The sequence below is a fragment of the Schistocerca americana genome, chromosome 2 (assembly GCF_021461395.2).
Source record: "Schistocerca americana isolate TAMUIC-IGC-003095 chromosome 2, iqSchAmer2.1, whole genome shotgun sequence".
In the NCBI taxonomy this organism is placed as follows: Eukaryota; Metazoa; Arthropoda; class Insecta; order Orthoptera; family Acrididae; genus Schistocerca; species Schistocerca americana.
The window spans coordinates 781,158,559-781,186,094 of NC_060120.1; the positions used below are offsets into that span (position 1 = coordinate 781,158,559).

The 27,536-nt window shown below is 43.4% G+C and overlaps 1 protein-coding gene across 1 annotated transcript in view; it reads left to right on the plus strand.

Annotated features, from left to right (window-relative positions):
* The window catches only part of LOC124594430 (pickpocket protein 28-like), a 141,712-nt gene that overhangs the window by 25,482 nt on the left and 88,694 nt on the right, over nt 1-27,536 (plus strand). Inside the window, exon 2 of the mRNA XM_047132806.1 lies at nt 8,206-8,439. Within this exon, the coding sequence (XP_046988762.1) occupies nt 8,206-8,439 (234 nt within the window). The remainder of the gene's footprint in view (nt 1-8,205; nt 8,440-27,536) is intronic.

Below are 27,536 nucleotides of genomic sequence, written 5' to 3' on the forward strand. Positions count from 1 at the left end.
GGGTCTTCATTAAATGTACATTGTTATTTGTTTTCTACATTATTCAATACATTGTTAGATGTCCACCTGTACAACCGGTAGTAAACATTACAACAAGCATTTTACGAAGTCTCAATGAAAAATACGTATTTTCTAAACGGTCATTTCTAGGTAATATCGCGTACGTCACATTACAGCTGTTTTACAGTTCACAATAAAGGTTCGAAGATCCCACTATCAATACGTATTTTTCAATTGATACTTTGTAAAACGCATGTTGTAATGTTTAGTAATTGTTGTACATGTGTAGATGTGTAAACTGACAATGTAATGAATAATACAGAAAAATAGCGATGCGTTCTGTATCTGAAACCATTAGTAGTGGGACGTATGTTCACATGAAGTTTCTTTGCTTCCAAAGATCGTCGATATCATATTCCTCATCACTGATAGTTATTTCTGGGACATCCTGTATAGTTACTCAACTTGCTTCAGGTTAAGATATCGGTCTTAAGATGAAGCACCAATTATAGGAGAAAAATGAAAAAGAAAACAGATAGAAGGTAGTTATAAATACGAGGAACCGCAAATAACGTGTACACCTGTCTCTATTTCAGACGTGTGTAGATGCGTAAGGTCTCCAAAAGTCCTTCCAGTTCAATAAATCACAATATTGTTGTTAATTTTTACGTGGTGTTACGACAAAATGGTTCTGAGCACTATGGGACTTAACATCTGATGTCATCAGTCCGCTAGGCTTAGAACTATTTAAACCAAACTAACCTAAGGACATCACACACATCCACGCCCGAGGCAGGATTCGAACTTGCGATCGTAGCAGCCGCGTGGTTCCGGACTGAAGCGCCTAGAACCGCTCGACCACAGCGGCCGACAGTCGCCAGGCAGTAGACTCAGAAGATTGTAGTGAGTCAGAGCAGCCGTATGGAGTCACATCACCTTCGTTATGTCAGTAGTATAGCGAACTCGTTAAGCATGGACAGCAGAATGAAAACTGGTGACGTCTTCGTAGTAGCAAACAATATGAGGTGAAGCCGAAAGACGTTGGGTAAACATTAGCCACTGCTTCGTTCCATAAATATCCTAGCAGTTTAACTCGTAAGGTAGTCATAGCGCGACATGGCGCAGTGGTTAGCACACTGGGCTCGCATTCGGGAGGACGACGGTTCAATCCAGCGTCCGACCATCCTGATTCAGGTTTTCTGTTATTTCCCTAAATCGCTTTAGATAGAAGGTGATGTTTTCCTTGAAAGGCCACGGCCGACTTCCTTCCCCATCCTTCCCTAATCCGATGAGACCGATGACCTCGCTGTTTGGTCTCCTCCCCCAACTCAATTCAACCAAATCCGTAAGAAGAATGTTGAAGATCAGAGCACGTAACTAATGAAGAGGTACTGAATAGAATTGAGGAGAAGAGGAATTTGTGGTACAACTTGACTAAAAGAAGGGACTGGAGAGAAGCGTGGATAGTAAAAATCGTAGAGGGAGAACAAGAGATGAATGTTGTTGTTGTTGTTGTTGTGGTCTTCAGTCCTGAGACTGGTTTGATGCAGCTCTCCGTGCTACTCTATCCTGTGCAAGCTTTTTCATCTCCCAGTACCTACTGCAACCTACATCCTTCTGAATCTGCTTAGTGTATTCATCTCTTGGTCTCCCTCTACGATTTTTACCCTCCACGCTGCCCTCCAATACTAAATTGGTGATCCCTTGATGCCTCAGATCATGTCTTGCCAACCGATCCCTTCTTCTGGTCAAGTTGTGCCACAAACGTCTCTTCTCCCCAATCCTATTCAATACTTCCTCATTAGTTACGTGATCTACCCATCTAATCTTCAGCATTCTTCTGTCGCACCACATTTCTAAAGCTTCTAATCTCTTCTTGTCCAAACTATTTATCGTCCACGTTTAACTTCCATACATGACTACACTCCATACAAATACTTTCAGAAACGACTTCCTGACACTTAAACCTATACTCGATGTTAACAAATTTCTCTTCTGCAGAAACGCTTTCCTTGCCATTGCCAGTCTACATTTTATATCCTCTCTACTTCGACCATCATCACTTATTTTGCTCCCCAAATAGCAAAACTCCTTTACTACTTTAAGTGTCTCATTTCCTAATCTAATTCCCTCAGCATCACCCGACTTAATTCGACTACATTCCATTGTCCTCGTTTTGCTTTTGTTGATGTTCATCTTATATCCTCCTTTCAAGACGCTATCCATTCCGTTCACCTGCACTTCCAAGTCCTTTGCTGTCTCTGACAGAATTACAATGTCATCGGCGAACCTCAAAATTTTTATTTCTTCTCCATGTATTTTAATACCTACTCCGAATTTTTCTTTTGTTTCCTTTACTGCTTGCTCAATATACAGATTGAATAACATCGGGGAGAGGCTACAACCCTGTCTTACTCCCTTCTCAACAACTGCTTCCCTTTCATGTTCCTCGACTCTTGAAACTGCCATCTGGTTTCTGTACAAATTGTAAATAGCCTTTCGCTCCCTGTATTTTACCTCTGCCACCTTCAGAATTTGAAAGAGAGTACTCCAGTCAACGTTGTCAAAAGCTTTCTCTAAGTCTACAAATGCTAGAAACGTAGGTTTGCCTTTCCTTAATCTTTCTTCCAAGATAAGTTGTAAGCTCAGTATTGCCTCACGTGTTCCAGTATTTCTGCGGAATCCAAACTGATCTTCCCCGAGGTCGGCTTCTACTAGTCTGTAAAGAATTCGTGTTAGTATTTTGCAGCTGTGGCTTATTAAACTGACTGTTCGGTAATTTTCACATCTGTCAACACCTGCTTTCTTTGGGATTGGAATTATTATATTCTTCTTGAAGTCTGAGGGTATTTCGCCTGTTTCATACATCTTGCTCACCAGATGGTAGAGTTTTGTTAGGACTGGTTCTCCCAACGCCGTCAGTAGTTCTGATGGAATGTTGTCTACTCCGGGGGCCTTGTTTCGACTCAGGTCTTTCTGTGCTCTGTCAAACTCTTCACGCAGCATCGTATCTCCCATTTCATCTTCATCTACATCCTCTTCCATTTCCATAATATTGTCCTCAAGCACATCACCCTTGTATAGACCCTCTATATACTCCTTCCACCTTTCTGCTTTCCCTTCTTTGCTTAGAACTGGGTTTCCATCTGAGCTCTTGATGTTCATACAAGTGGTTCTCTTATCTCCAAAGGTCTCTTTAATTTTCCTGTAGCCAGTATCTATCTTACCCCTGGTGAGACAAGCCTCTACATCCTTACATTTGTCCTCTAGCCATGCCTGCTTAGTCATTTTGCACTTCCTGTCGATCTCATTTTTGAGACGTTTGTATTCCTTTTTGCCTGCTTCATTTACTGCATTTTTATATTTTCTCCTTTCTTCAATTAAATTCAATATTTCTTCTGTTACCCAAGGGTTTCTACTAGCCCTCGTCTTTTTACCTATTTGATCCTCTGCTCCCTTCACTACTTCATCCCTCAAAGCTACCCATTCTTCTTCTACTGTATTTCTTTCCCCCATTCCTGTCAATTGTTCCCTTAGGCTCTCCCTGAAACTCTGTACAACCTCTGGTTCTTTCAGTTTATCCACGTCCCATCTCCTTAAGTTCCCACCTTTTTGCAGTTTCTTTAGTTTTAATCTACAGGTCACAACTAATAGATTGTGGTCAGAGTCCACATCTGCTCCTGGAAATGTCTTACAATTTAAAACCTGGTTCCTAAATCTCTGTCTTACCATTATATAATCTATCTGATACCTTTTAGTATCTCCAGGGTTCTTCCATGTATACAACCTTCTTTTATGATTCTTAAACCAAGTGTTAGCTATGATTAAGTTATGCTCTGTGCAAAATTCTACCAGACGGCTTCCTCTTTCATTTCTCTCCCCCAATCCATATTCACCCACTATGTTTCCTTCTCTCCCTTTTCCTACTCTCGAATTCCAGTCACCCATGACTATTAAATTTTCGTCACCCTTCACTACCTGAATAATTTCTTTTATCTCATCATACATTTCTTCAATTTCTTCGTCATCTGCAGAGTTAGTTGGCATATAAACTTGTACTACTGTAGCAGGTGTGGGCTTCGTATCTACACTCCTGGAAATTGAAATAAGAACACCGTGAATTCATTGTCCCAGGAAAGGGAAACTTTGTTGACACATTCCTGGGGTCAGATACATCACATGATCACACTGACAGAACCACAGGCACATAGACACAGGCAACAGAGCATGCACAATGTCGGCACTAGTACAGTGTATATCCACCTTTCGCAGCAATGCAGGCTGCTATTCTCCCATGGAGACGATCGTAGAGATGCTGGATGTAGTCCTGTGGAACGGCTTGCCATGCCATTTCCACCTGGCGCCTCAGTTGGACCAGCGTTCGTGCTGGACGTGCAAACCGCGTGAGACGACGCTTCATCCAGTCCCAAACATGCTCAATGGGGTACAGATCCGGAGATCTTGCTGGCCAGGGTAGTTGACTTACACCTTCTAGAGCACGTTGGGTGGCACGGGATACATGCGGACGTGCATTGTCCTGTTGGAACACCAAGTTCCCTTGCCGGTCTAGGAATGGTAGAACGATGGGTTCGATGACGGTTTGGATGTACCGTGCACTATTCAGTGTCCCCTCGACGATCACCAGTGGTGTACGGCCAGTGTAGGAGATCGCTCCCCACACCATGATGCCGGGTGTTGGCCCTGTGTGCCTCGGTCGTATGCAGTCCTGATTGTGGCGCTCACCTGCACGGCGCCAAACACGCATACGACCATCATTGGCACCAAGGCAGAAGTGACTCTCATCGCTGAAGACGACACGTCTCCATTCGTCCCTCCATTCACGCCTGTCGCGACACCACTGGAGGCGGGCTGCACGATGTTGGGGCGTGAGCGGAAGACGGCCCAACGGTGTGCAGGACCGTAGCCCAGCTTCATGGAGACGGTTGCGAATGGTCCTCGCCGATACCCCAGGAGCAACAGTGTCCCTAATTTGCTGGGAAGTGGCGGTGCGGTCCCCTACGGCACTGCGTAGGATCCTGCGGTCTTGGCGTCCATTCGTGCGTCGCTGCGGTCCGGTCCCAGGTCGACGGGCGCGTGCACCTTCCGCCGACCACTGGCGACAACATCGATGTACTGTGGAGACCTCACGCCCCACGTGTTGAGCAATTCGGCGGTACGTCCACCCGGCCTCCCGCATGCCCACTATACCCGGTTCCTGGTGTGTCCGCTGTGCCGTGCGTGTGATCATTGCTTGTACAGCCCTCTCGCAGTGTCCGGAGCAAGTATGGTGGGTCTGACACACCGGTGTCAATGTGTTCTTTTTTCCATTTCCAGGAGTGTATCTTGGCCACAATAATGCGTTCACTATGCTGTTTGTAGTAGCTTACTCGCATTCCTATTTTCCTATTCATTATTAAACCAACTCCTGCATTACACCTATTTGATTTTGTGTTTATAACCCTGTAGTCACCTGACCAGAAGTCTTGTTCCTCCTGCCACCGAACTTCACTAATTCCCACTATATCTGACTTTAACCTATCCATTTCCCTTTTTAAATTTTCTAACCTACCTGCCCGATTAAGTGATCTGACATTCCACGCTCCTATCCGTAAAACGCCAGTTTTCTTTCTCCTGATAACGACATCCTCTTGAGTAGTCCCCGCCCGGAGATCCGAATGGGGGACTATTTTACCTCCGGAATATTTTACCCAAGAGCACGCCATCATCATTTAAACATACAGTAAAGCTGCATGCCCTCGGGAAAAATTACGGCCGTGGTTTCCCCTTGCTTTCAGCCGTTCGCAGTACCAGCACAGCAAGGCCGTTTTGGTTATTGTTACAAGGCCAGATCAGTCAATCATCCAGACTGTTGCCCTTGCAACTACTGAAAAGGCTGCTGCCCCTCTTGAGGAACCACACGTTTGTCTGGCCTCTCAACAGATACCCCTCCGTTGTGGTTGCACCTACGGTACGGCTATCTGTAACGCTGAGGCACGCAAGCCTCCACACCAACGGCAAGGTCCATGGTTCATGGGGGAGGGGGGGGGGGGGGGGAAGAGATGAATACACTAAGCAAATTCAGAAGGATGTAGGTTGCAGTAGTTACTCTGAGATGAAGAAGCTTGCAGAGGATAGAGTGGCATGGAGAGCTGCATCAAACCAGTCTCTCGACTGAAGACCACAGCAACTGCCCTATACGAGGATGGCACGCAGCACTTTGAAAGAGCACGGAGGATTTCCTTCACTAACCTTGACAGAATCCGAGCGTGTTCTACGTCTATAATGACCCCGATGTCGACGGGTCATTAATCCCAGTCTTCCTTCTTTCCTTTCTTTTGTAATTTTTGCTGTTTCTACTTAAGTGGATGTGAAATGGGCGGGCACATATAGACGACTAGGGAGTGTGATAAGGTTCAGTGGTTGAATTGGAGCATGTGAAAAGATACACTCCTGGAAATGGAAAAAAGAACACATTGACACCGGTGTGTCAGACCCACCATACTTGCTCCGGACACTGCGAGAGGGCTGTACAAGCAATGATCACACGCACGGCACAGCGGACACACCAGGAACCGCGGTGTTGGCCGTCGAATGGCGATAGCTGCGCAGCATTTGTGCACCGCCGCCGTCAGTGTCAGCCAGTTTTCCGTGGCATACGGAGCTCCATCGCAGTCTTTAACACTGGTAGCATGCCGCGACAGCGTGGACGTGAACCGTATGTGCAGTTGACGGACTTTGAGCGAGGGCGTATTGTGGGCATGCGGGAGGCCGGGTGGACGTACCGCCGAATTGCTCAACACGTGGGGCGTGAGGTCTCCACAGTACATCGATGTTGTCGCCAGTGGTCGGCGGAAGGTGCACGTGCCCGTCGACCTGGGACCGGACCGCAGCGACGCACGGATGCACGCCAAGACCGTAGGATCCTACGCAGTGCCGTAGGGGACCGCACCGCCACTTCCCAGCAAATTAGGGACACTGTTGCTCCTGGGGTATCGGCGAGGACCATTCGCAACCGTCTCCATGAAGCTGGGCTACGGTCCCGCACACCGTTAGGCCGTCTTCCGCTCACGCCCCAACATCGTGCAGCCCGCCTCCAGTGGTGTCGCGACAGGCGTGAATGGAGGGACGAATGGAGACGTGTCGTCTTCAGCGATGAGAGTCGCTTCTGCCTTGGTGCCAATGATGGTCGTATGCGTGTTTGGCGCCGTGCAGGTGAGCGCCACAATCAGGACTGCATACGACCGAGGCACACAGGGCCAAAACCCGGCATCGTGGTGTGGGGAGCGATCTCCTACACTGGCCGTACACCACTGGTGATCGTCGAGGGGACACTCAATAGTGCACGGTACATCCAAACCGTCATCGAACCCATCGTTCTACCATTCCTAGACCGGCAAGGGAACTTGCTGTTCCAACAGGACAATGCACGTCCGCATGTATCCCGTGCCACCCAACGTGCTCTAGAAGGTGTAAGTCAACTACCCTGGCCAGCAAGATCTCCGGATCTGTCCCCCATTGAGCATGTTTGGGACTGGATGAAGCGTCGTCTCACGCGGTCTGCACGTCCAGCACGAACGCTGGTCCAACTGAGGCGCCAGGTGGAAATGGCATGGCAAGCCGTTCCACAGGACTACATCCAGCATCTCTACGATCGTCTCCATGGGAGAATAGCAGCCTGCATTGCTGCGAAAGGTGGATGTACACTGTACTAGTGCCGACATTGTGCATGCTCTGTTGCCTGTGTCTATGTGCCTGTGGTTCTGTCAGTGTGATCATGTGATGTATCTGACCCCAGAAATGTGTCAATAAAGTTTCCCCTTCCTGGGACGATGAATTCACGGTGTTCTTATTTCAATTTCCAGGAGTGTATATACAAATCTTCTCTCTTGCTCTCTCTTCTCTCTTTCTCTCTCTCTCTCTCTCTCTCTCTCTCTCTCTCTCTCTCTCTCTTCTTTCTTTCTCGATCTCTCTCTCTCTCTCTCTTGCTGTGTGTGTGTGTGTGTGTGTGTGTGTGTGTGTGTGTGTGTGTCCATCTAACTTTTCTCCTAGCGCAGAGATGGATAGGTCCTGGTATATGCAGGACTCGGTGAAGTAAGTTAATAACTATGAACTTCAGTCTTTGTAGAATACTGTGTAGAGTGACGCAGAGAAGTCACAGAGGATACCGTGGCGTGCCACTCGAAAGTCTCGTTGTTCTGCCGGCAGGTTGCTGTGGCTGTTCCTGTTCGCGATCAGCCTGGCCTTGTGCAGCAACCTGATACGGAGAGTGTGGCTCAAGTGGGAAGAAACGCCTGTGATCGTGACGTTGGCCGAGACGACGACGCCGGTGTGGGACGTGCCGTTCCCAGCCGTCACTATCTGCAGCGAGACCAAGACGCAGCGGGAGCTCTTCAACTACACCGACGCCTACTACCACCAGGCCAACCTCACCCAGGACGAGTGAGTTTCCCCACACCGTTGTCTCCAACTCGAGAATGTCTCAATGTTACTATCACTGTAAGTGTTTCAGAACATAAACATTTTCGCTTGCGACACCAAAGTAGTCGAATACATAGCCCATCGTCCGCGGCTCGTGGTCTTGCGGTAGCGTTCTCGCTTCGTGCGCGCAGGGTCCCGGGTTCGATTCCCGGCGGACTCGGGGATTTTCTCTGCCTCGAGATAACTGGGTGTTGTTTGTCTTTCATCATCATTTCATCCTCAATCACGCGCAAGTCGCCGTAGTGGCGTTAAAGAACGTGTGGAGCGGCGGCCGAACTGCCCCGCGAGGGGTCTCCCGGCCACCAATGCCATACGCTCAAACATAATCCAATCGTCTATTTTACATTATATCCGGTTTTATAACTGGTGGGTGATGTATCCAGCTACTTATACTATTTTACCTTCATGTGGTTTTGTGAGTAACGGGTCACGTATCCAGCTACTTTTATACAATTCCATGATGCCCCAAAAGGGCGAAATTCATTGACATTAAATAATTTCCTAATGGAGACTGTTTTTGATCTGAAACACTTTTAAACTGGTTGCTGTAAAAGCCTGCAACGATGGAATGGGAAAAATTTTTATCAGTGTAAGACTACAAATCAGCTCCAGACATGACGATTTAGCTGTCACAATGATACCTTTCAGTTGCACATGCCGAAAGTCAAATAGTTCCCCACAGAGTCAGATGCGATAATACGAACCGTAAGCAACGGAAACGATATGTAATAGGATGGCCCTGACCAATGAGTCCTGGGTTAAGGGTGCTCTGAAAATATAATAAAAAGGGGATCATTAAACTAATTAAATTAAAAATTGGTCAAGTTAAATCCGATTTATTATGATAATCTCTATTCTCACACACATTAACACTGAACTAATGGCGAGAAGAATACTGAGAACGATAAAGCTCGGAGGAAACGGAAGTTGACATTTACAAACTTGAGAAATATTTTGACTAGTAATCGAATACCTTGGGCCGGCCGCGGTGGCCGAGCGGTTCTAGGCGCTACAGTCTGGAATGCGCGACCGCTACGGTCGCAGGTTCGAATCCTGTCTTGGGCATGGATGTGTGTGATGTCCTTAGGTTAGTTAGGTTTAAGTAGTTCTAAGTTCTAGGGGACTGATAACCTCAGAAGTTAAGTCCCATAGTGCTCAGAGCCAGTTGAACCATTTTTTTGAATAACTTGGTAAAGTCCACTTCGGATGGGTGAATGGAAAGACTACCATCTCAAAAGTCTACAGTGATCATGGTGACTACTCTGATTTAGACAGAATGGTGTGCGACTATCATACGTAAGCAGCATAGCAATCCTTGTCATGAATAACACCTCCGCCGCTGTAGAACAAATATGAAAGTTGCGGAACCTAATCAATAGATATAACTTGCTTGCAAACAGTAAGTTTATTTGTGCTGCTCACGTGAGCTGGGAGTTCTGTCTCCGAGAAACTTGGAAGCTGCAAGTTATATGGCTGGCCGCCCGTAAAAACACATCAGCCGCCGCGTGTTGTAACGTCGCCATCAAAAACCTGCTACAATCTCAGCTCGACTGTACTCGGCTCTGTTCTAAATTCCAGTATGTTCTCGACTGCACCCTAGCCTTCAGTGCACTCGCCTCAGAGTTAAACTTGAACGTACTCTCCTGAGTCTCAACGTCGAATGTCATCATAACTGCCCACTCATTGTTCCCTACAACATTCACGAAATTCTCTTTTGTTAACTGAAAAGTTCCGCTAACCGCTGGCAAATGATATTATTCTTAACAAACTCTTCAAGTAAGTCTTTATTGTAGCTAACACTCTGCTCTCCCGCATCTGAAATTCTCCTGTTTCCCAGTTTCTGTTACTTTTTAAAATTATCCAATGAAAACTTTTTTGCTATTTACTGCACACGAGGCTGTTTCCTCACGTGCAGCGGTATCAAAATGTCGGCACACAACTTCACAAAGAGATGTAATTTCTAAGCGTAACACAGTTGTGTCCATCCCCACGAGAACATGTGCACTATACCAGTACTCTCACTGCTATCTCCTCTAGGAGGTGGGAAGTCGGTTCCTTAGAACTGTGCTTTGAGATGATAGCTCGGCTTGTAAAACGGCAAAGGACTGCACAGGACAAGGATTTCTTCACGGCTCACTATACGACTTCTTTAGTTGAAACTCTGACCCCATACAATGCAGCGCACGGCTGTCGGACAAATGTACAGACGCCGACATCCAGAGGCTTGACCTGACAATAATCAGGACACAGCTGCTTTCGGAAACAGGCCCGGAAGCGTCCCTGCAGGCCTCGCGCCATATGTGTTTTTGTGAGTTCCAGATCTCGCTCCTCTGAGGACACTACTGGAGGCTGGAGGTTCCACAAGTCACTGCCCTAGGCCTCCACTCTCCTCTCAAGTCATCATGACCTACGTAAAGTGATCAGCTATAGAAATATGTAAAATGCAAACTACCTGCCACTTGAAGAAAATATTTAGATAGGATTTATCGGCTTAACCCCTGCAATCACTGCTGTTATCCATAATCATTGTAACAGACTTACACTACTTGCCATTAAAATTGCTACACCAAGAAGAAATGCAGATGATAAACGGGTATTCATTGGACAAATATATTATACTAGAACTGACATGTGATTACATTTTCACGCAGTTTGGGTGCATAGATCCTGAGAAATCAGTACCTAGAACAACCACCTCTGGCCGTATTAACGGCCTTGGTACGCCTGGGCATTGAGTAACAGAGCTTGGATGCCGTGTACAGGTAGAGCTGCCCATGCAGATTTAACTCGATACCACAGTTCATCAAGAGTAGTGACTGGCGTATTGTGACGAGCCAGTTGCTCGGCAACCATTGACAAGACGTTTTCAATTGGTGGGAAACATGGAGAATAGAGCCCGTGGTCTAGGGGTAGTGTCTTTGATTCATAATCAAAACGTCTTCGGTCCCGGGTTCGATCCCCGCCACTGCCTCAATTTTGATAAATAATCAGCATTGACGGCCGAAGACTTCCGACATAAGAAGTCAGCCTCATTCTGCCAACGGCCTTGTCAAAGAGGGCGGAGGAGCGGATAGAGGTTCAGGGCACTCTCTTGTCCTAGGGGTGGGAAATTGCCCCTAAAGGCGGAAGAATCAGCAATGATCAATGACAGGAGGATGCAGAAGGCAATGGAAACCACTGCATTAAAGACACGTAACGTGTATCCACAGGACATGTGGCCTGTAATTGAAGAAGTGTCATGATGATCTCTCCATTGGCAAAAGATTCCGGAATTGTCCCCCATTCGGATCTCCAGGAGCGGACTGCCAAGGGGGAGGTTACCATGAGAAAAAGACTGAATAATCAACGAAAGGATAACGTTCTACGAGTCGGGGCGTGGAACGTCAGAGGCTTGAACGTGGTAGGGAAACTAGAAAATCTGAAAAGGGAAATGCAAAAGCTGAATCTAGATATAGTAGGGGTCAGTGAAGTGAAGTGGAAGGAAGACAAGGATTTCTGGTCAGACGAGTATCGGGTAATATCAACAGCAGCAGAAAATGGTATAACAGGTGTAGGATTCGTTATGAATAGGAAGGTAGGGCAGAGGGTGTGTTACTGTGAACAGTTCAGTGATCGAGTTGTTCTAATCAGAATCGACAGCAGACCAACACCGACAACGATAGTTCAGGTATACATGCCGACGTCGCAAGCTGAAGATGAACAGATAGAGAAAGTGTATGAGGATATTGAAAGGGTAATGCAGTATGCAAAGGGGGACGAAAATCTAATAGTCATGGGCGACTGGAATGCAGTTGTAGGGGAAGGAGTAGAAGAAAAGGTTACAGGAGAATATGGGCTTGGGACGAGGAATGAAAGAGGAGAAAGATTAATTGAGTTCTGTAACAAGTTTTAGCTAGTAATAGCGAATACCCTGCTCAAGAATCACAAGAGAAGGAGGTATACTTGGAAAAGGCCGGGAGATACGGGAAGATTTCAATTAGATTACATCATGGTCAGACAGAGATTCCGAAATCAGATACTGGATTGTAAGGCGTACCCAGGAGCATATATAGACTCAGATCACAATATAGTAGTGATGAAGAGTTGGCTGAAGTTAAAGACATTAGTCAGGAAGAATCAATACGCAAAGAAGTGGGATACGGAATTACTAAGGAATGACGAGATACGTTTGAAGTTCTCTAACGTTATAGATACAGCAATAAGGAATAGCGCAGTAGGCAGTACAGTTGAAGAGGAATATAAATCTCTAAAAAGGGCCATCACAGAAGTTGGGAAGGAAAACATAGGTACAAAGGAGGTAGCTGCGAAGAATCCATGGGTAACAGAAGAAATACTTCAGTTGATTGATGAAAGGAGGAAGTACAAACATGTTCCGGGAAAATCAGGAAATACAAGTCGCTGAGGAATGAAATAAATAGGAAGTGCAGGGAAGCTAAGACGAAATGGCTGCAGGAAAAATGTGAAGACATCGAAAAAGATATGATTGTCGGAAGGACAGACTCAGCATACAGGAAAGTCAAAACAACCTTTGGTGACATTAAAAACAACGGTGGTAACATTAAGAGTGCAAAGGGAATTCCATTGTTAAATGCAGAGGAGAGAGCAGATAGGTGGAAAGAATACATTGAAAGCCTCTATGAGGGTGAAGATTTGTCTGATGTGATAGAAGAAGAAACAGGAATCGATTTAGAAGAGATAGAGGATACAGTACTAGACTCGGAATTTAAAAGAGCTTTGGAGGACTTACGGTCAAATAAGGCAGAAGGGATAGATAACATTCCATCAGAATTTCTAAAATCATTGGCGGAAGTGGCAACAAAACGACTATTCACGTTGGTGTGTAGAATATATGAGTCTGGCGATATACCATCTGACTTTCGGAAAAGCATCATCCACACAATTCCGAAGACGGCAAGAGCTGACAAGTGCGAGAATTATCGCACAATCAGGTTAACAGCTCATGCATCGAAGCTGCTTACAAGAATAATATACAGAAGAATGGAAAAGAAAATTGAGAATGCGCTAGGTGACGATTAGTTTGGCTTTAGGAAAAGTAAAGGGACGAGAGAGGCAATTCTGACGTTACGGCTAATAATGGAAGCAAGGCTAAAGAAAAATCAAGACACTTTCATAGGATTTGTCGACCTGGAAAAAGCGTTCGACAATATAAAATGGTGCAAGCTGTTCGAGATTCTGAAAAAAGTAGGGGTAAGCTATAGGGAGAGACGGGTCATATACAATATGTACAACAACCAAGAGGTAATAATAAGAGTGGACTATCAAGAACGAAGTGCTCGTATTAAGAAGGGTGTAAGACAAGGCTGCAGCCTTTCGCCCCTACTCTTCAATCTGTACATCGAGGAAGCAATGATGGAAATAAAAGAAAGGTTCAGGAGTGGAATTAAAATACAAAGTGAAAGAATATCAATGATACGATTCGCTGATGACATTGCTATCCTGAGTGAAAGTGAAGAAGAATTAAATGATCTGCTGAACGGAATGAACAGTCTAATGAGTACACAGTATGGAATGAGAGTAAATCGGGGAAAGACGAAGGTGATGAGAAGTAGTAGAAATGAGAACAGCGAGAAACTTAACATCAGGATTGATGGTCACGAAGTCAATGAAGTTAAGGAATTCTGCTACCTAGGCAGTAAAATAACCAATGACGGACGGAGCAAGGAGGACATCAAAAGCAGACTCGCTATGGCAAAAAAGGCATTTCTGGCAAAGAGAAGTCTACTAATATCAAATACCGGCCTTAATTTGAGGAAGAAATTTCTGAGGATGTACGTCTGGAGCATTGTATTGTAGTGAAAGATGGACTGTGGGAAAACCGGAACAGAAGAGAATCGAAGCATTTGAGATGTGGTGCTATACACGAATGTTGAAAATTAGGTGGACTGATAAGGTAAGGAATGAGGAGGTTCTACGCAGAATCGGAGAGGAAAGGAATATGTGGAAAACACTGATAAGGAGAAGGGACAGGATGATAGGACATCTGCTAAGACATGAGGGAATGACTTCCATGGTACTAGAGGGAGCTGTAGATGGCAAAAACGGTAGAGGAAGACAGAGATTGGAATACGTCAAGCAAATAATTGAGGACGTAGGTTGCAAGTGCTACTCTGAGATGAAGAGGTTAGCACAGGAAAGGAATTCGTGGCGGGCCGCATCAAACAAGTCAGTAGACTGATGACCAAAATATATGGAGAATGTGCTGTCCATGGCAGCAGTCGAACATTTTCTGTGTCCTGAAAGGCCCGTACAGGACCTGCAACATGCGGTCATGCATTACCCTGCTGAAATGTAGGGTTCCGCATGGATCGAATGAAGGGTAGAGCGACGGGTCGTAACACATCTGAAATGTAACGTCCACTGTTCAAAGTGCCGTCAATGCGAACAAGAGGTGACCGAGACGTGTAACCAATGGCACCCCATACCATCACGCAGGATGATACGCCAGTATGGCGATGACGAATATAGGCTTCCAATGTGCGTTCAGCGCGATGTCGCCAAACACGATGCGGCCATCATGATGCTGTAAATAGAACCTTTATTCATCCGAAAAAATGACGTTTTACCATTCGTGCACCCAGGTTCGTCGTTGAGTACACCATCGCAGGCGCTCCTGTCTGTGATGCAGCGCAGCGCTGGATTAGCCAAACGGTCTAAGGCGCTGCAGTCGTGGACTACGAAGCTGGTCCCGTCGGAGGTTCGAGTCCTCCTTCGGGCATGTGTGTGTATTTGTCCTTAGGATAATTTAGGTTAAGTAGTGTGTAAGCTTAGGGACTGATGACCTTAGCAATTAAGTCCCGTAACATTTCACACATTTGAACATTTTTTTGTGATGCAGCGTCAAGGGTAACCGCAGCCATGGTCTCCGAGCTGATAGTCCATGCTGCTGCAAACGTCGTCGAACTTTTCGTACAGATAGTTGATGTCTTGCAAACGTCCCCATCTGTTGACTCAGGGATCGAGACGTGGCTGCACGATCCGTTACAGCCATGCGGATAAGATGCCTGTCATCTCGACTGCTAGTGATACGAGGTAGTTGGGATCCAGCATGGCGTTCCGCATTATCCTCCTGAACCCACCGATTCCATATTCTGCTAACAGTCATTGGATCTCGACCAACGCAAGCAGCAATGTCATGATACGATAAACCGCAGTCGCGATAGGCTACAAACCGACCTTTATCAAAGTCGGAAACGTCATGGTACGCATTACTCCCCCTAACACGAGGCATCACAACAACGTTTCACCAGGCAACGCCGGTCAACTGCTGTTTCTGTATGAGAAATCGGTTGGAAACTTTCCCCGTGTCAGCACGTTGTAGGCGCCAACCTTGTGTGAATGCTTTGAAAAGCTAATCATTTAAATATCACAGCATCTTCTTCCTGTCGGTTAAATTTCGCGTCTGTAGCTCGTCATCTTCGCGGTGTAGCATTTTTAATGGCCAGTAGTGTATTAATCGGCGTGAGGCTGTCTCATATTTCGATGAAATGAAATAAACGTAATGAAATATCAGACGTGCCAGTCCGTCAATGGACTGATGCTCTGTTGACAAGTTCAATTGCTTACATTATCAACATAAAAAGATGGGAAACATAGAACATGTTAAAATTATTTCAAGGTTCGTTAGATCCATTTATAAGTTTCAAATCGTTGCTAAAAATTTACAGAAATTTTCACAGTGTTGTTAGTCCCATTCTACTAAATGATAAGGCTTTGTATTCGACACTGATATCGATCAGCCCTATTAGACTAAACATAGACGTAAACTACATCAAGGTTATCCCCAATCGTCCTACAAACAACTAGGAATGTATGGGTATCCGACTGCATTAAAACTCACTCGTACTGAACTGGTGGAAATTGCTTCACGGATTTATAATTACGATTATTCTATATCCTTCCTCCCGTACCCTGTTCCTTGGAGTGTCTCACTTTCACGCAATTATTTTTTATTTAGTATGTCATCAACGGAAAAATGCAAACATGCTCGTGTTTATTTAAGAAATTCTGCCTAAAATGTGGGGTACCAGCTGCATAATTCTACCTTCCTCAAAATTTTTGGCACGCGAAGATATTCGCTCTTTCTTTAGCATATAACTCACCTCAAACCCAGACAAGCTCCCCTAACCGTAACGCACTCACTAGTCCATCTCTGTTAGTCGCTCCTACCCATCCAAACCCAGTTGACCTTTCTCACACATTCATTCATTCAGCCCAACTCACTGTCACTATCTTTGTGTCTCTGGCTTTGTCTCTTTCGTTCTGTCCTACTATTACTGTCCCCTCTCACTGACACCGTCTCCCTCTTGCTCCCTCTTACTCGTAATATCTCATTCCTTCTTCCTACTGCTGCTGTGTCTTTTCCCTATCACTCTCTCTTCTTCGTTGTCGTTGTCATGTACTCTGTCTGTCTGTCATTATCGCTGGCTCTCACCCACTTCCAATATCTCTTTACTCCTACGACCCCCCCCCCAACCCCCCCCCCTCCCCCTTCGGACACTGTTTCCTTCACGCTTCCGCATTCTATCTCTGTCAACTATGTCCCACTGTGTCCCTCTGTCTCACACTGCCATTGGCTCCTTCGCTCGTTCTGTAACACAACGTCTACTATCTTCCACTATTTATTACCTTTCCTTCTCATTGCCACTGTCACTGTCTTCTTCCATCTCAGCACAAGAAAGCACGAACGTACTCGAATGCCAACACATTTTGAAAACATTTTTAAGAGTGATGAGGAAGGTACAATGAGGCAGCTGATATCTCACTCATCAGACCCTTTTAAATAAACACGAACATGAAACTTTCCTGGCAGATTAAAACTGTGTGCCGGACCGAGACTCGAACTCGGGACCTTTGCCTTTCGCGGGAAAGTGCTCTACCAACTGAGCTACCCGAGCAGGACTCACGCCCCCTCCTCACACCTTTAATTTCGTCAGTACCTCGACTCCTACCTTCCAAACTTCACAGAAGCTCTCCTGCTGTAGAGCGAAAATTTCATTCTAGAAACACGAACATGCTTGCATTTTTTAGCTCCGTTAGGAGCATTATTCCGGTGGTTCCATTCCCTTCCCTGCTGCAGCAGGGTGTTAACTTATGCGACTCTGAATACGCAAAACTAATTTAACACCTCATTCCGCATTTTACGTACAAATAAAAATTTGCAGGTGCTTTAGTGCTTCATAGGACTCCCAGACAATAATGGAGACAATTTACAGTATATTTCTGTGTGCTGCGTCACTTTATAGAGGTTTTTGCCTCATACGGGATTTTATGTGGGTATTTTAAGTGTGTAAGTACTGTAATTTTGAACTTGTGTATCTTGGAAGCATAGAGAGGTATGAAGAAAATATTCAACGTAGTTCAAGATTCGGATCGTAGCAATATATCGCAAAAGTTACAGCCATTTACTGAGGATAGCCGTCTCGGAATCCGCGGGTGGGTCGCAGTGGGAAGAAAACGTCCCTGCTCTGGGCCCAGGAAACAGGAATGCGGTGTCCGATGCCAGAACTACCCTGCCAACACGCATCATAAAGGAAACAGTAAGCTGCCCAAATAAGGCTGCAAACTACAACATCTGAGATGTATAAAATATTAACTTATTGTGGAATGGCTACATACATACAAGTTATGAGCTTGACGCTCCTTAATAACACATGAAAATTAATGACGTAAACTAGAAACACCTTCAAATCCAAGTACCAAGCTACACTCTCTTTTGACAGTGCATTGCCTTCGGCATAGACTATATTCCAGTCCCAATGCCGGCCGAAGTGGCCGTGCGGTTAAAGGCGCTGCAGCCTGGAACCGCAGGACCGCTACGGTCGCAGGTTCGAATCCTGCCTCGGGCATGGATGTTTGTGATGTCCTTAGGTTAGTTAAGTTTAACTAGTTCTAAGTTCTAAGGGACTAATGACCTCAGCAGTTGAGTCCCATAGTGCTCAGAGCCAGTCCCAATTACACCAGCTCAGTTTACAACAGGGAGTATTCATACACTTGTAATGAATATTATTTGGAACAAATAGATTAAAATAAGTTACACTGACCAGTTCCGTTTCCAGTGACCTCGATGTCGATGGGACACTAAACCGTAATCTTGCATCACATCTTCCCTATCCTGCCGTGTCCCAGTCCCCGTTCACTGCGTCTTATACAAAGCATTTAATTTCAGTTCCTTTGTTTCCATGACCTGAAATAGCGCGATAAGATTCCTCCAACATAATCATACATAAATTATATACTTATCAACAGAAGTAGCAAATTGTGACGAGAGCCTTCAGACACGCGGTATGATAATAAGGTTGCCATATTACGCTCGGTATATGCAAATTTGTAAAAAAAAATTGCTGGATGCACATTCCGTCTTTACAACTAAGTGAGAGGCAAAAAACAGGCTGCCTTTCATTTAGTTGCACAAACGAAATGAATTTTGAAGCATCGAAGGAAAACGGAGAAATTGAAGATGTGACAATGTTTAACTGCCAACACATTTAACAATGTAATTTTATTTTATTTCAAATGTTTATATTAGCGATAATAACATGACCTCTGCTTAATTAATACATCCCACAACCACAAATTAAACTGTGTCACGTTTGTTACAAAAACAGCTACTTGATGACATTTTTCCATTAAAATATATTTTTTCCGCGAATTACCTGCCCCGAAAGTTTTGTTCATCATCAGATGGATGAATTTTATTTACAGAGTCAACTGTATCTTATAATACAACCACGCACCTCTCATAATATTATCTAATAACAAAGAAGGTCTTATCCTTTGAATAATTCTGAGTACTATCGCACCGCCTACCCCCTTAGGTAATTATCGTTTGTCGGTATGTAGATGGCCAATGAAGACTGTAAACTACCATTTTTACGCAAGAACTTTTTATTAAAGGTGAGTTATGGCCCTACGGGCTTCGAAAAATTGGGAAATTTGTAGTAAGTTCCTAAGGGACGAAACTGCTGAGGTCATCGGTACCTAACCTTACACACTACTTAATCTAACTTAAACTAACTTACGCTAAAGGCAACACACACACCCATGCCCGACGGAGGACTCGAACCTCCGATGGGGGGAGCCGCGCGAACCGTGGTAAGGAGCCCTAGACCACGCGGCTACCCTGCACAGCAAACATCAAAAGGTTGGTGGGATAGTGACACTGTAATTTAAATTTGTGACCAGGTGAGATACGTAAGTAAAGTCAAAGTTACCATCTGTTTTGTTGTTTTCTATAAATCCTCACACAAAACGAGTGCAGTAGTTGCACTGAAGTGTAACATGAACATGTTCAATGACAAATTATCGTAAGAATATGAAACGGTTAAATGAAACTAAGGTTGGCTGAGATTCAACACAAGGAACCGATAGGTAGCTTACTACATAATTAGCTCACTGATCCGTTTCCGCGATCTGACTAGAATGACTGCCTAAATTTGAGTTCATATAATTAAGTGTGCCAGAAGGACACCTTCCTTCTACTCATTAAAACTGTAACGTTTACTGCGTACATGCGACCTACACACGCCGAAGCCGACTGGAGGTCTTACCATTTTTTTTGACATTGTCGTTTTGTTGCCTATGTGTATTGCGGTTGGTGGCCACTGTGTTGGATGATGCCTGTGAATCACGAAAAGGTATCTAACGTAAACTTTACATCACTCTCCAGTTGGAGCTGCAAAGTGAAATGACCAAACCTCATACCGTATTCTGAGAGCAGAATTTGAAGTGATTCCTTCATAAGCAGCGGATGAAGTGCCACTTTAGCTCCTCCTGTCTTTTCACGTAACATTCGCATCATCTTTGAGACCCAAACCTATCCTCTCACGAGCAGTAATCCCATGACAAGTGTCAATTCTCCTGCAGCATCCCCCCACTTCTCAATAATTTTCCAAGACTATTATGTCAGACCAGGCTGACAAATTAAATTTCCGCATTTTCGGGCCCAAAGAAACGAATGTGTTTTGGTTATGTCGCGTCAGTGCCTCAAAGACGCGCGTTAATATGTTGTTTTCTACGATCCTCCTAAAATTCTTATCTACTTTACATGTGTGAGAGGCCAGCTACTGGTATTTTTGGGTCGAGAAAGTTGCAGTCTCACACTTAAAGAATCCTCGCAACTCGCCTGCCGCGTTCTGCAAAGAGTACACTTCATGTATTGGTAATCACTATCGAATAATCTTTAATGAAAATAAGGGAGACGATATGTATCCATAATGTGTAAGTGACAAAACTGACAGTTTCAGCTATATAGCCACAAACAAGTAAGTTCTAATGTTAAACTTTTAACTGATGAAACTGCTGAACATGATGCGATCAAAGGAAGGAAAGTACTAAAAAGACTTTACTTATTTCTTTCATCTCGCCTGAAAAGCTTTTTGAATGAAATTGGCAGTTATCCCGTCAAGTTCAAGGTAGGTTGAATAGGGAATCAAATTAAATGTCCAGAAGTAGTCAAAGAAATTTCTAAAATGGAGTTGTAGCTACGAACCGCATTGGAGTACAAGAAGAAAATAAAATATTTTGGCTGAAAGGTGTGTATTTAAAAAAAATACTAACATACATAACACATATTTACGGAAGAACTAATAATAATATCCCCTCCACAGCTGCTTACGGAAATGCTCCTACAGGACATGTAATAAGCGAAAAATTTTAAGTATATGCTCGTTTAGTATATATAATGTTTTAAATGTATACATAAAGAAGTGGAAAAGATAATTCATTTTCATTTGTAGCATAACATAAGGAAAAATATCGTTTCCAGTTCTTACTTGCACTGATCACGTTATTGCTCTGAAGAGGTGAAAAACTCATCAGATGTCACATAGTGCTCACATTGTGTCATATTGTTAATACTTATACGTCAGTTTGTGTCATATTGTTAATTTGTTAATATTTATACGTCAGTTTGTTTTTGTTGCCATTCATGGGGAGGGGGGGAAGGGGGGGGAGGCCAAGGAGAGTGGGGTAAGATGGAAGGAGTTGGACAGTGACAAATCATTTAAACTTTTTTTTAACTTTTTATAGTTTCTGCTAATATATTAAGAAGGGGCGTCCGCGAGTAACGCTCATTCCAAGTTAGTTTGAAAGAGAGATACGTTATTTAGAGAAAAATTTCACCAAAGACTGTACATACAAAGAAACAGTAGCAAGTAGTAGCATCTTGAACAGGCTTCCGTAGAACGTCCTCAGATTCACGCCTCATGTAATTAGTGTTATTTGCTTTTTGACGTGGGCTTACATGTAATCTCAAAATATGATACCGTGTCACATTATGAAATGAAAGTGAACACAATGCTTTATTTTCCAAGTAATTTGTTTACTCGTTTCACAGATCTGAATGATTTAAAACGGGACAGAATGACATAACTTTTATGTTACTGGTAAGTGTTTCACGTAACAACACATGATTCTTCGAGAAACCTGAAGCATCAAACAGCAAATACGACTGCTCCCTCTCGATGAATTTTCAGAAAACAAATAAAATCTGGAATGCCCCTTTTTCTATTTATTTCTCTGAAGAACTTCTCCAAATCACTCTGCATCATTTGCTTTGAATGATATTCCTGACTAAAACAGCGCAGAGATTCATTCACAAACAATCCTAGAGTTAACCATTAGCTCGGAGGCAGACGTGAACTGGCCGCTGGAAGGAAACGCCTGTTGAAACCAATTGCAGCCAATTTAGTGGTGTCCAGAACTCTGGTCCCAGCAGGCAGGTACTGCCTTGTGCTGGGGCACACCAGGGACCCGTGCCTTCTTACCCAAAAACATCATCAGAGTAAACTGTTTAACGGACCCCATACGCCAATGGCACTGAACCTTCGGTTCAAATCTCTGAAATCTTTTTTTCTCTCTTTCTCTGTCTCTCTCTCTCTCTCACTCTCTCTAAATATGACAGGAAGAGATTACGAGTATGTCTGTTTTTTCCCCCTGTTTAATATTTCTTTTTCATTAGTCAGGTTATGATGCTTCCATATCACTAGTCATATTACTGCTCCACACTTGACGGTAGGGATCCAAGCAATGACAAGTATTTACTTGTAATCTTGAATTAGTGGTATATTGTCGCCGTTATTAACACAATAACTGGAATACTCTTCAAATTACTACTGCTTCCAACAGTAACCAAATTATTCATATGTGTTTTTATTCTACGTCTTTCGCAAGTCTGTCATTAAGTCACTGACGACAGCAAAGAAGTTGAGAAACATATTTGGTTACAAATACAGGGGGAGGCAGAAAAATCAGGTGTCCCAAAATACGTCTAGAACGAATGAAAACGTAGAGGTTCGGTTTCTTCCTGGTAACAGAGTACATGAGACACACAAGTAATTTTTAACGATTATAGCCGCAGAGTTTTGACACTCCTTTTTTTACGGAGATGTATGCTTTTTTCTGTGGCTTAAGTTGTATAATGTGAGGATCTTTATCAAGTACAGGGGGCAGCCAAATAAAAAACGAGACAGATGGAAAAAAGTAAGTAAATTATTTATTATTGCAAAAGCATTCGCCACATATGTTAAAATAAGTATCCCATTACGAGACAAGGGAGTCATTGCCTTCTTGGAAAAATGTATACGGTTGGTTACGGGAACCACGGTTCACACCCAGATGTGCACCTTTTAGTCCGAAACAAATGACAGCCATTAATGTCTTCCTTCGAGGCTCAAAAAGCATGGAAATTGCATGGAGACTGATCCGTACTATATGGAGGATAGTCAAAATACGATTCTTGAGTTTCTCCCGGCGTATATGATAATCAAAATATCCACGGGTGTACTGCGGGTCTACAGTGTCCAACGGGCACAATATGGAGGATGTATAAGGGCTTCTGAGAGTATTAGAAACAATCTCGGCAAAATGATGGCCCGACCCCAGCAAATAAGCTATCGAGGGCTAAACATACTGACGTTTGTTTCCACGCACAGTGAGAGTAGGTCTGAATTCCCCCTTAGCAACTGCGTGTTTTCCTAGAAGTGGTGCCTTAACCTAGCTGGATGATACGCGCTAGTAGTGCACATGAAACCGACAGATATTAATGAATGTTCCTGCACCTCTTTCGTATACGAAATAATTATTAACCACACGTCATTGCGGAAACGCGATAGAATGTAAATAATCCAGGCGATGCATAGTCAATTCGCCAGTTACTACAGGAACAATCGAACAATTGAGGAAACGCCTCCAAGCACTTCCTGTTCATGGGAGCAGACTAACCAAATGCAACTACCCTCGGCTGCCCCATGACAGCGCGACCGAACTTGTCACAACGATCTCTACGTATGTGACTATTTATTTATTCGGTACTTTATTTTGATCTGTTATATATATACAAGAACAGACCACATGTTACCCATGAGTTGGCATGAAATGGCTGGTTCAAATGGCTCTGAGCACTATGCGACTTAACTTCTGAGGTCATCAGTCGCCTAGAACTTAGAACTAATTAAACCTAACTAACCTAAGGACATCACACACATCCATGCCCGATGCAGGATTCGAACCTGCGACCGTAGCGGTCGCTCGGCTCCAAACTGTAGCGCCCAGAATCGCACGGCCACTCCGGCCGGCTAGTTGGCATGAATATAGCACACAATATTTTAACACAGTTTTAGATGTGATGGTATAACCAAGCTTTCTGATGTTAAAGAGGAAAAACTCTACATAAAATATCTGCAAAAAAATATTAATGAAAGAAAGTCTACAGACTACCGTTTGCCCATATTACGCATAGGTATATCCTCATGCTACTGGTCTACTGATTTTGCTGCATTTCTGGATTACAAATGTTGTAATTTATAATTCTGGGTTACACTACTATACAACCTTACACTACATTGCACTACACTACTGTAGTTCGTTCGAGAACCTAGCTAGATTTTTCATACGACTGGATAGTTAGCCCCCTGGCGCTGAGGTACAACTCAGAGTTCACAGGAGCACCTGAGGTGTAGAGATTTGGAGACGGCTGTCAGTGTCTCAGGATATTCTTCCTGGTCCTCCTCGAGGTTAATTAGTCACTGCTTCCGGAAGGTCATTGTAGATGGATGTTCTGCAGTGGTGCGTCTCGCTGACCTGACATGTGGCCTCTTCGAAGTTGTCCCTGAGTCATGTAGGCTTGCAGTTCATAAACCGGTATTTTAGCTGTCAGCGAATTCAGCTTATGCGATAGTTCTTCGTTCCCTTTTGTATTGTAAACTGTTCCATTACTAAAGACGTTCCTGTTCTTATCTGTGACATCTTGTCTAATGGTACACTAATTTAGCCCTTTTGTTGGCAGATACTGTAATTAGTAGATTACCAGCGTAGGCGATGCAACCTCTCGTGTTTGTTATATTCTGAAACTGGTTCAGTAATGGCTCTGTGCCAGCATCTCAGAACTCTAGGCCTGTGGGCAGCCTTCGTGACGTCATTCACAATTTTCTTTCCGGGATGTTCTAGCCGCACTTGCCTGTCTATAGTGTTGTAGACACTAGGGGCAGTCCATCTCAGTCTTTTGTGCGGGGCAGGCCACCATAAATTATTAAATGCCCTACCTGTATCAGTCATTATGACTATAACATACTTGTCTGTGAGGTGTTCACAATATTCATGGAAAGAATTGGAAGGAGAATCAGCATTGGTCGTATTTTTCTGTTTCATTATCCGCAGAATCGATTTTCGGTCACTTAGTGACCATCCTCAGTGCTAGAAGTTAAAAATTTCACATAACGATCAGAGTATAAAACAGAAAATCACAACTACACCTACGTATGAACATAACAGTTGGTAGGAACATACCTGTAAAACACTATTAAAATTGGTAGGCACTGGTATCAACAAGCTTAGAGCGATCACATTAACTGAGGCCGCTGTTTACATGCACCTGTACAGCAGATCTCGGTGTGACAGGGCTTGGAACGCCCTCTATGTGACATGTGTCACGTGAAGACTTAATATTACTGGTTTTGCAAGATATTAACACAAAATAACTCTTGTCCGTTTGTGAATCATGAAGTAAATCAAATTTAAAATGTGCTTAAAAAACACAGCAGACGAAGGGGAAGGAAACATCTAAAATACATTGGCGTATTGTTTTCAAAAAACGAACTTACAAAACATAAAACAGATCGATCATAAGTTGTCAGAGTGCAGGACAAATAAAGGCTAAAAAGACTAGGAAAAAGAATAATATATGAATAACATGAAATGAGGTATAACACAGGTTTTTTAAAAAAACATAATACGCACCATCTGGCGTGGGAAGTTAGAAGTACAACGTTCGTGATTTACGTAAAATGTTACGTTAAGACTAAGGAGTCAAATATACAAAAAATAGTAATAGTACGAAAATGCCATTACGTAATAATTAAAATGCCGTGAAACACAATATTCACTACAAAAAAGTTTGTAGGCGTGAATAAATATTTCATATCGGTCCCACTGCTGCTATAAGTTGTGTAAAATAACATTATCTTTATTAGTATTCAAAACCGGTGGCTTGTCAATTTTATTACTGTTTTATCAACCTGTGAATGTATGTATGGGTTCTGACCCAGTGCTTATGTGGAAGGGTACAACCAGTGTTATAAAAAATGATAGCCTGTCCAAATGGGACGAATGATACGTACATTATCGTATCGTTAAATATGATGACAAAGTTGTTAGTCTACACTCTCAAACCTTTTTTGTTGTTGTAATGAATATTGTTTTATGGCAATTGAATTGTTACTTAGTGGCATTTTTCGTAAATTTTTTTATATATTTGACTCCTCAGTTTTAACGTAATATTTTACGTAAATCAAGAATGATATACTTCTAACTTCTCACGTCAAATGGTGGGTGCTATGTTTTACATAAGGCAACCGTATATATTTGATGTCATGTATGTTTGAGTTCTGACCCAGTGCTTATGCGGAAGCGTATAATCATTGTTATAATAATGCTAGCTTGTCCAAAGGGACAAACGAGAGATACATCATCATGTGGGCTAAATATGACAATAAAATTGTTTATCCACGCCTACAAACTTTTTTGTAATGAATATTGTGTTTCACGGCATTTTAATTACTACGTAATGGCATTTTCGTACTATTACTATTTTTTATATATTTGACTCCTTAGTCTTAACGTAACATTTTACGTAAATCACGAACGTTGTACTTCTAACTTCCCACGCCAGATGGTGGATATTATGTTTTTTTAAAAAACCTGTGTTATACCTCATTTCGTGTTATTCATATATTATTCTTTTTCCTTGTCTTTTTAGCCTTTACTTGTCCTGCACTCTGACAACTTATGATCGATCTGATTTATGTTTTGTAAGTTCGTTTTTTGAAAACAATACGCCAATGTATTTTAGATGTTTCCTTCCCCTTCGTCTGCTATGTTTTTTAAGCACATTTTAAATTTGAATTACTTCATGATTCACAAACGGACAAGAGTTATTTTGTGTTAATATCTTGCAAAACCAGTAATATTAAGTCTTCACGTGACACATGTCACATAGAGGGCGTTCCAAGCCCTGTCACACCGAGATCTGCTGTACAGGTGCATGTAAACAGCGGCCTCAGTTAATGTGATCGCTCTATGCTTGTTGATACCAGTGCTTACCAATTTTAATTGTATTTTACAGGTATGTTCCTACCAACTGTTATGTTCATACGCAGGTGTAGTTGTGATTTTCTGTTTCATACTCTGATCGTTATGTGAAATTTTTAAATTCTAGCACTGAGGATGGTCACTAAGTGACCGAAAATCAATTTTGCGGATAATAAAACAAAAAAAATACGACCAATGCTGATTCTCCTTCCAATTCTATCCACTATTTGGTCGTGGTGCACAGAACACTCCATGGTGTCGGCAATCAATTCATAGAAAGATTTATCGCATCCTCGATTGACTTGCCTTTCCTGGAACCTTGCTGCAGGCTCGCATGCCTCTTACGTCTGTAGTCCCTCAGTGGGCGGCACAGAATATTTTTATGTACTTTGGCTAGAGCATTTGCTAAACAAATCTGCCTGTAAGATTTCGGATCTCTTGGGTCTTTGTCTTCC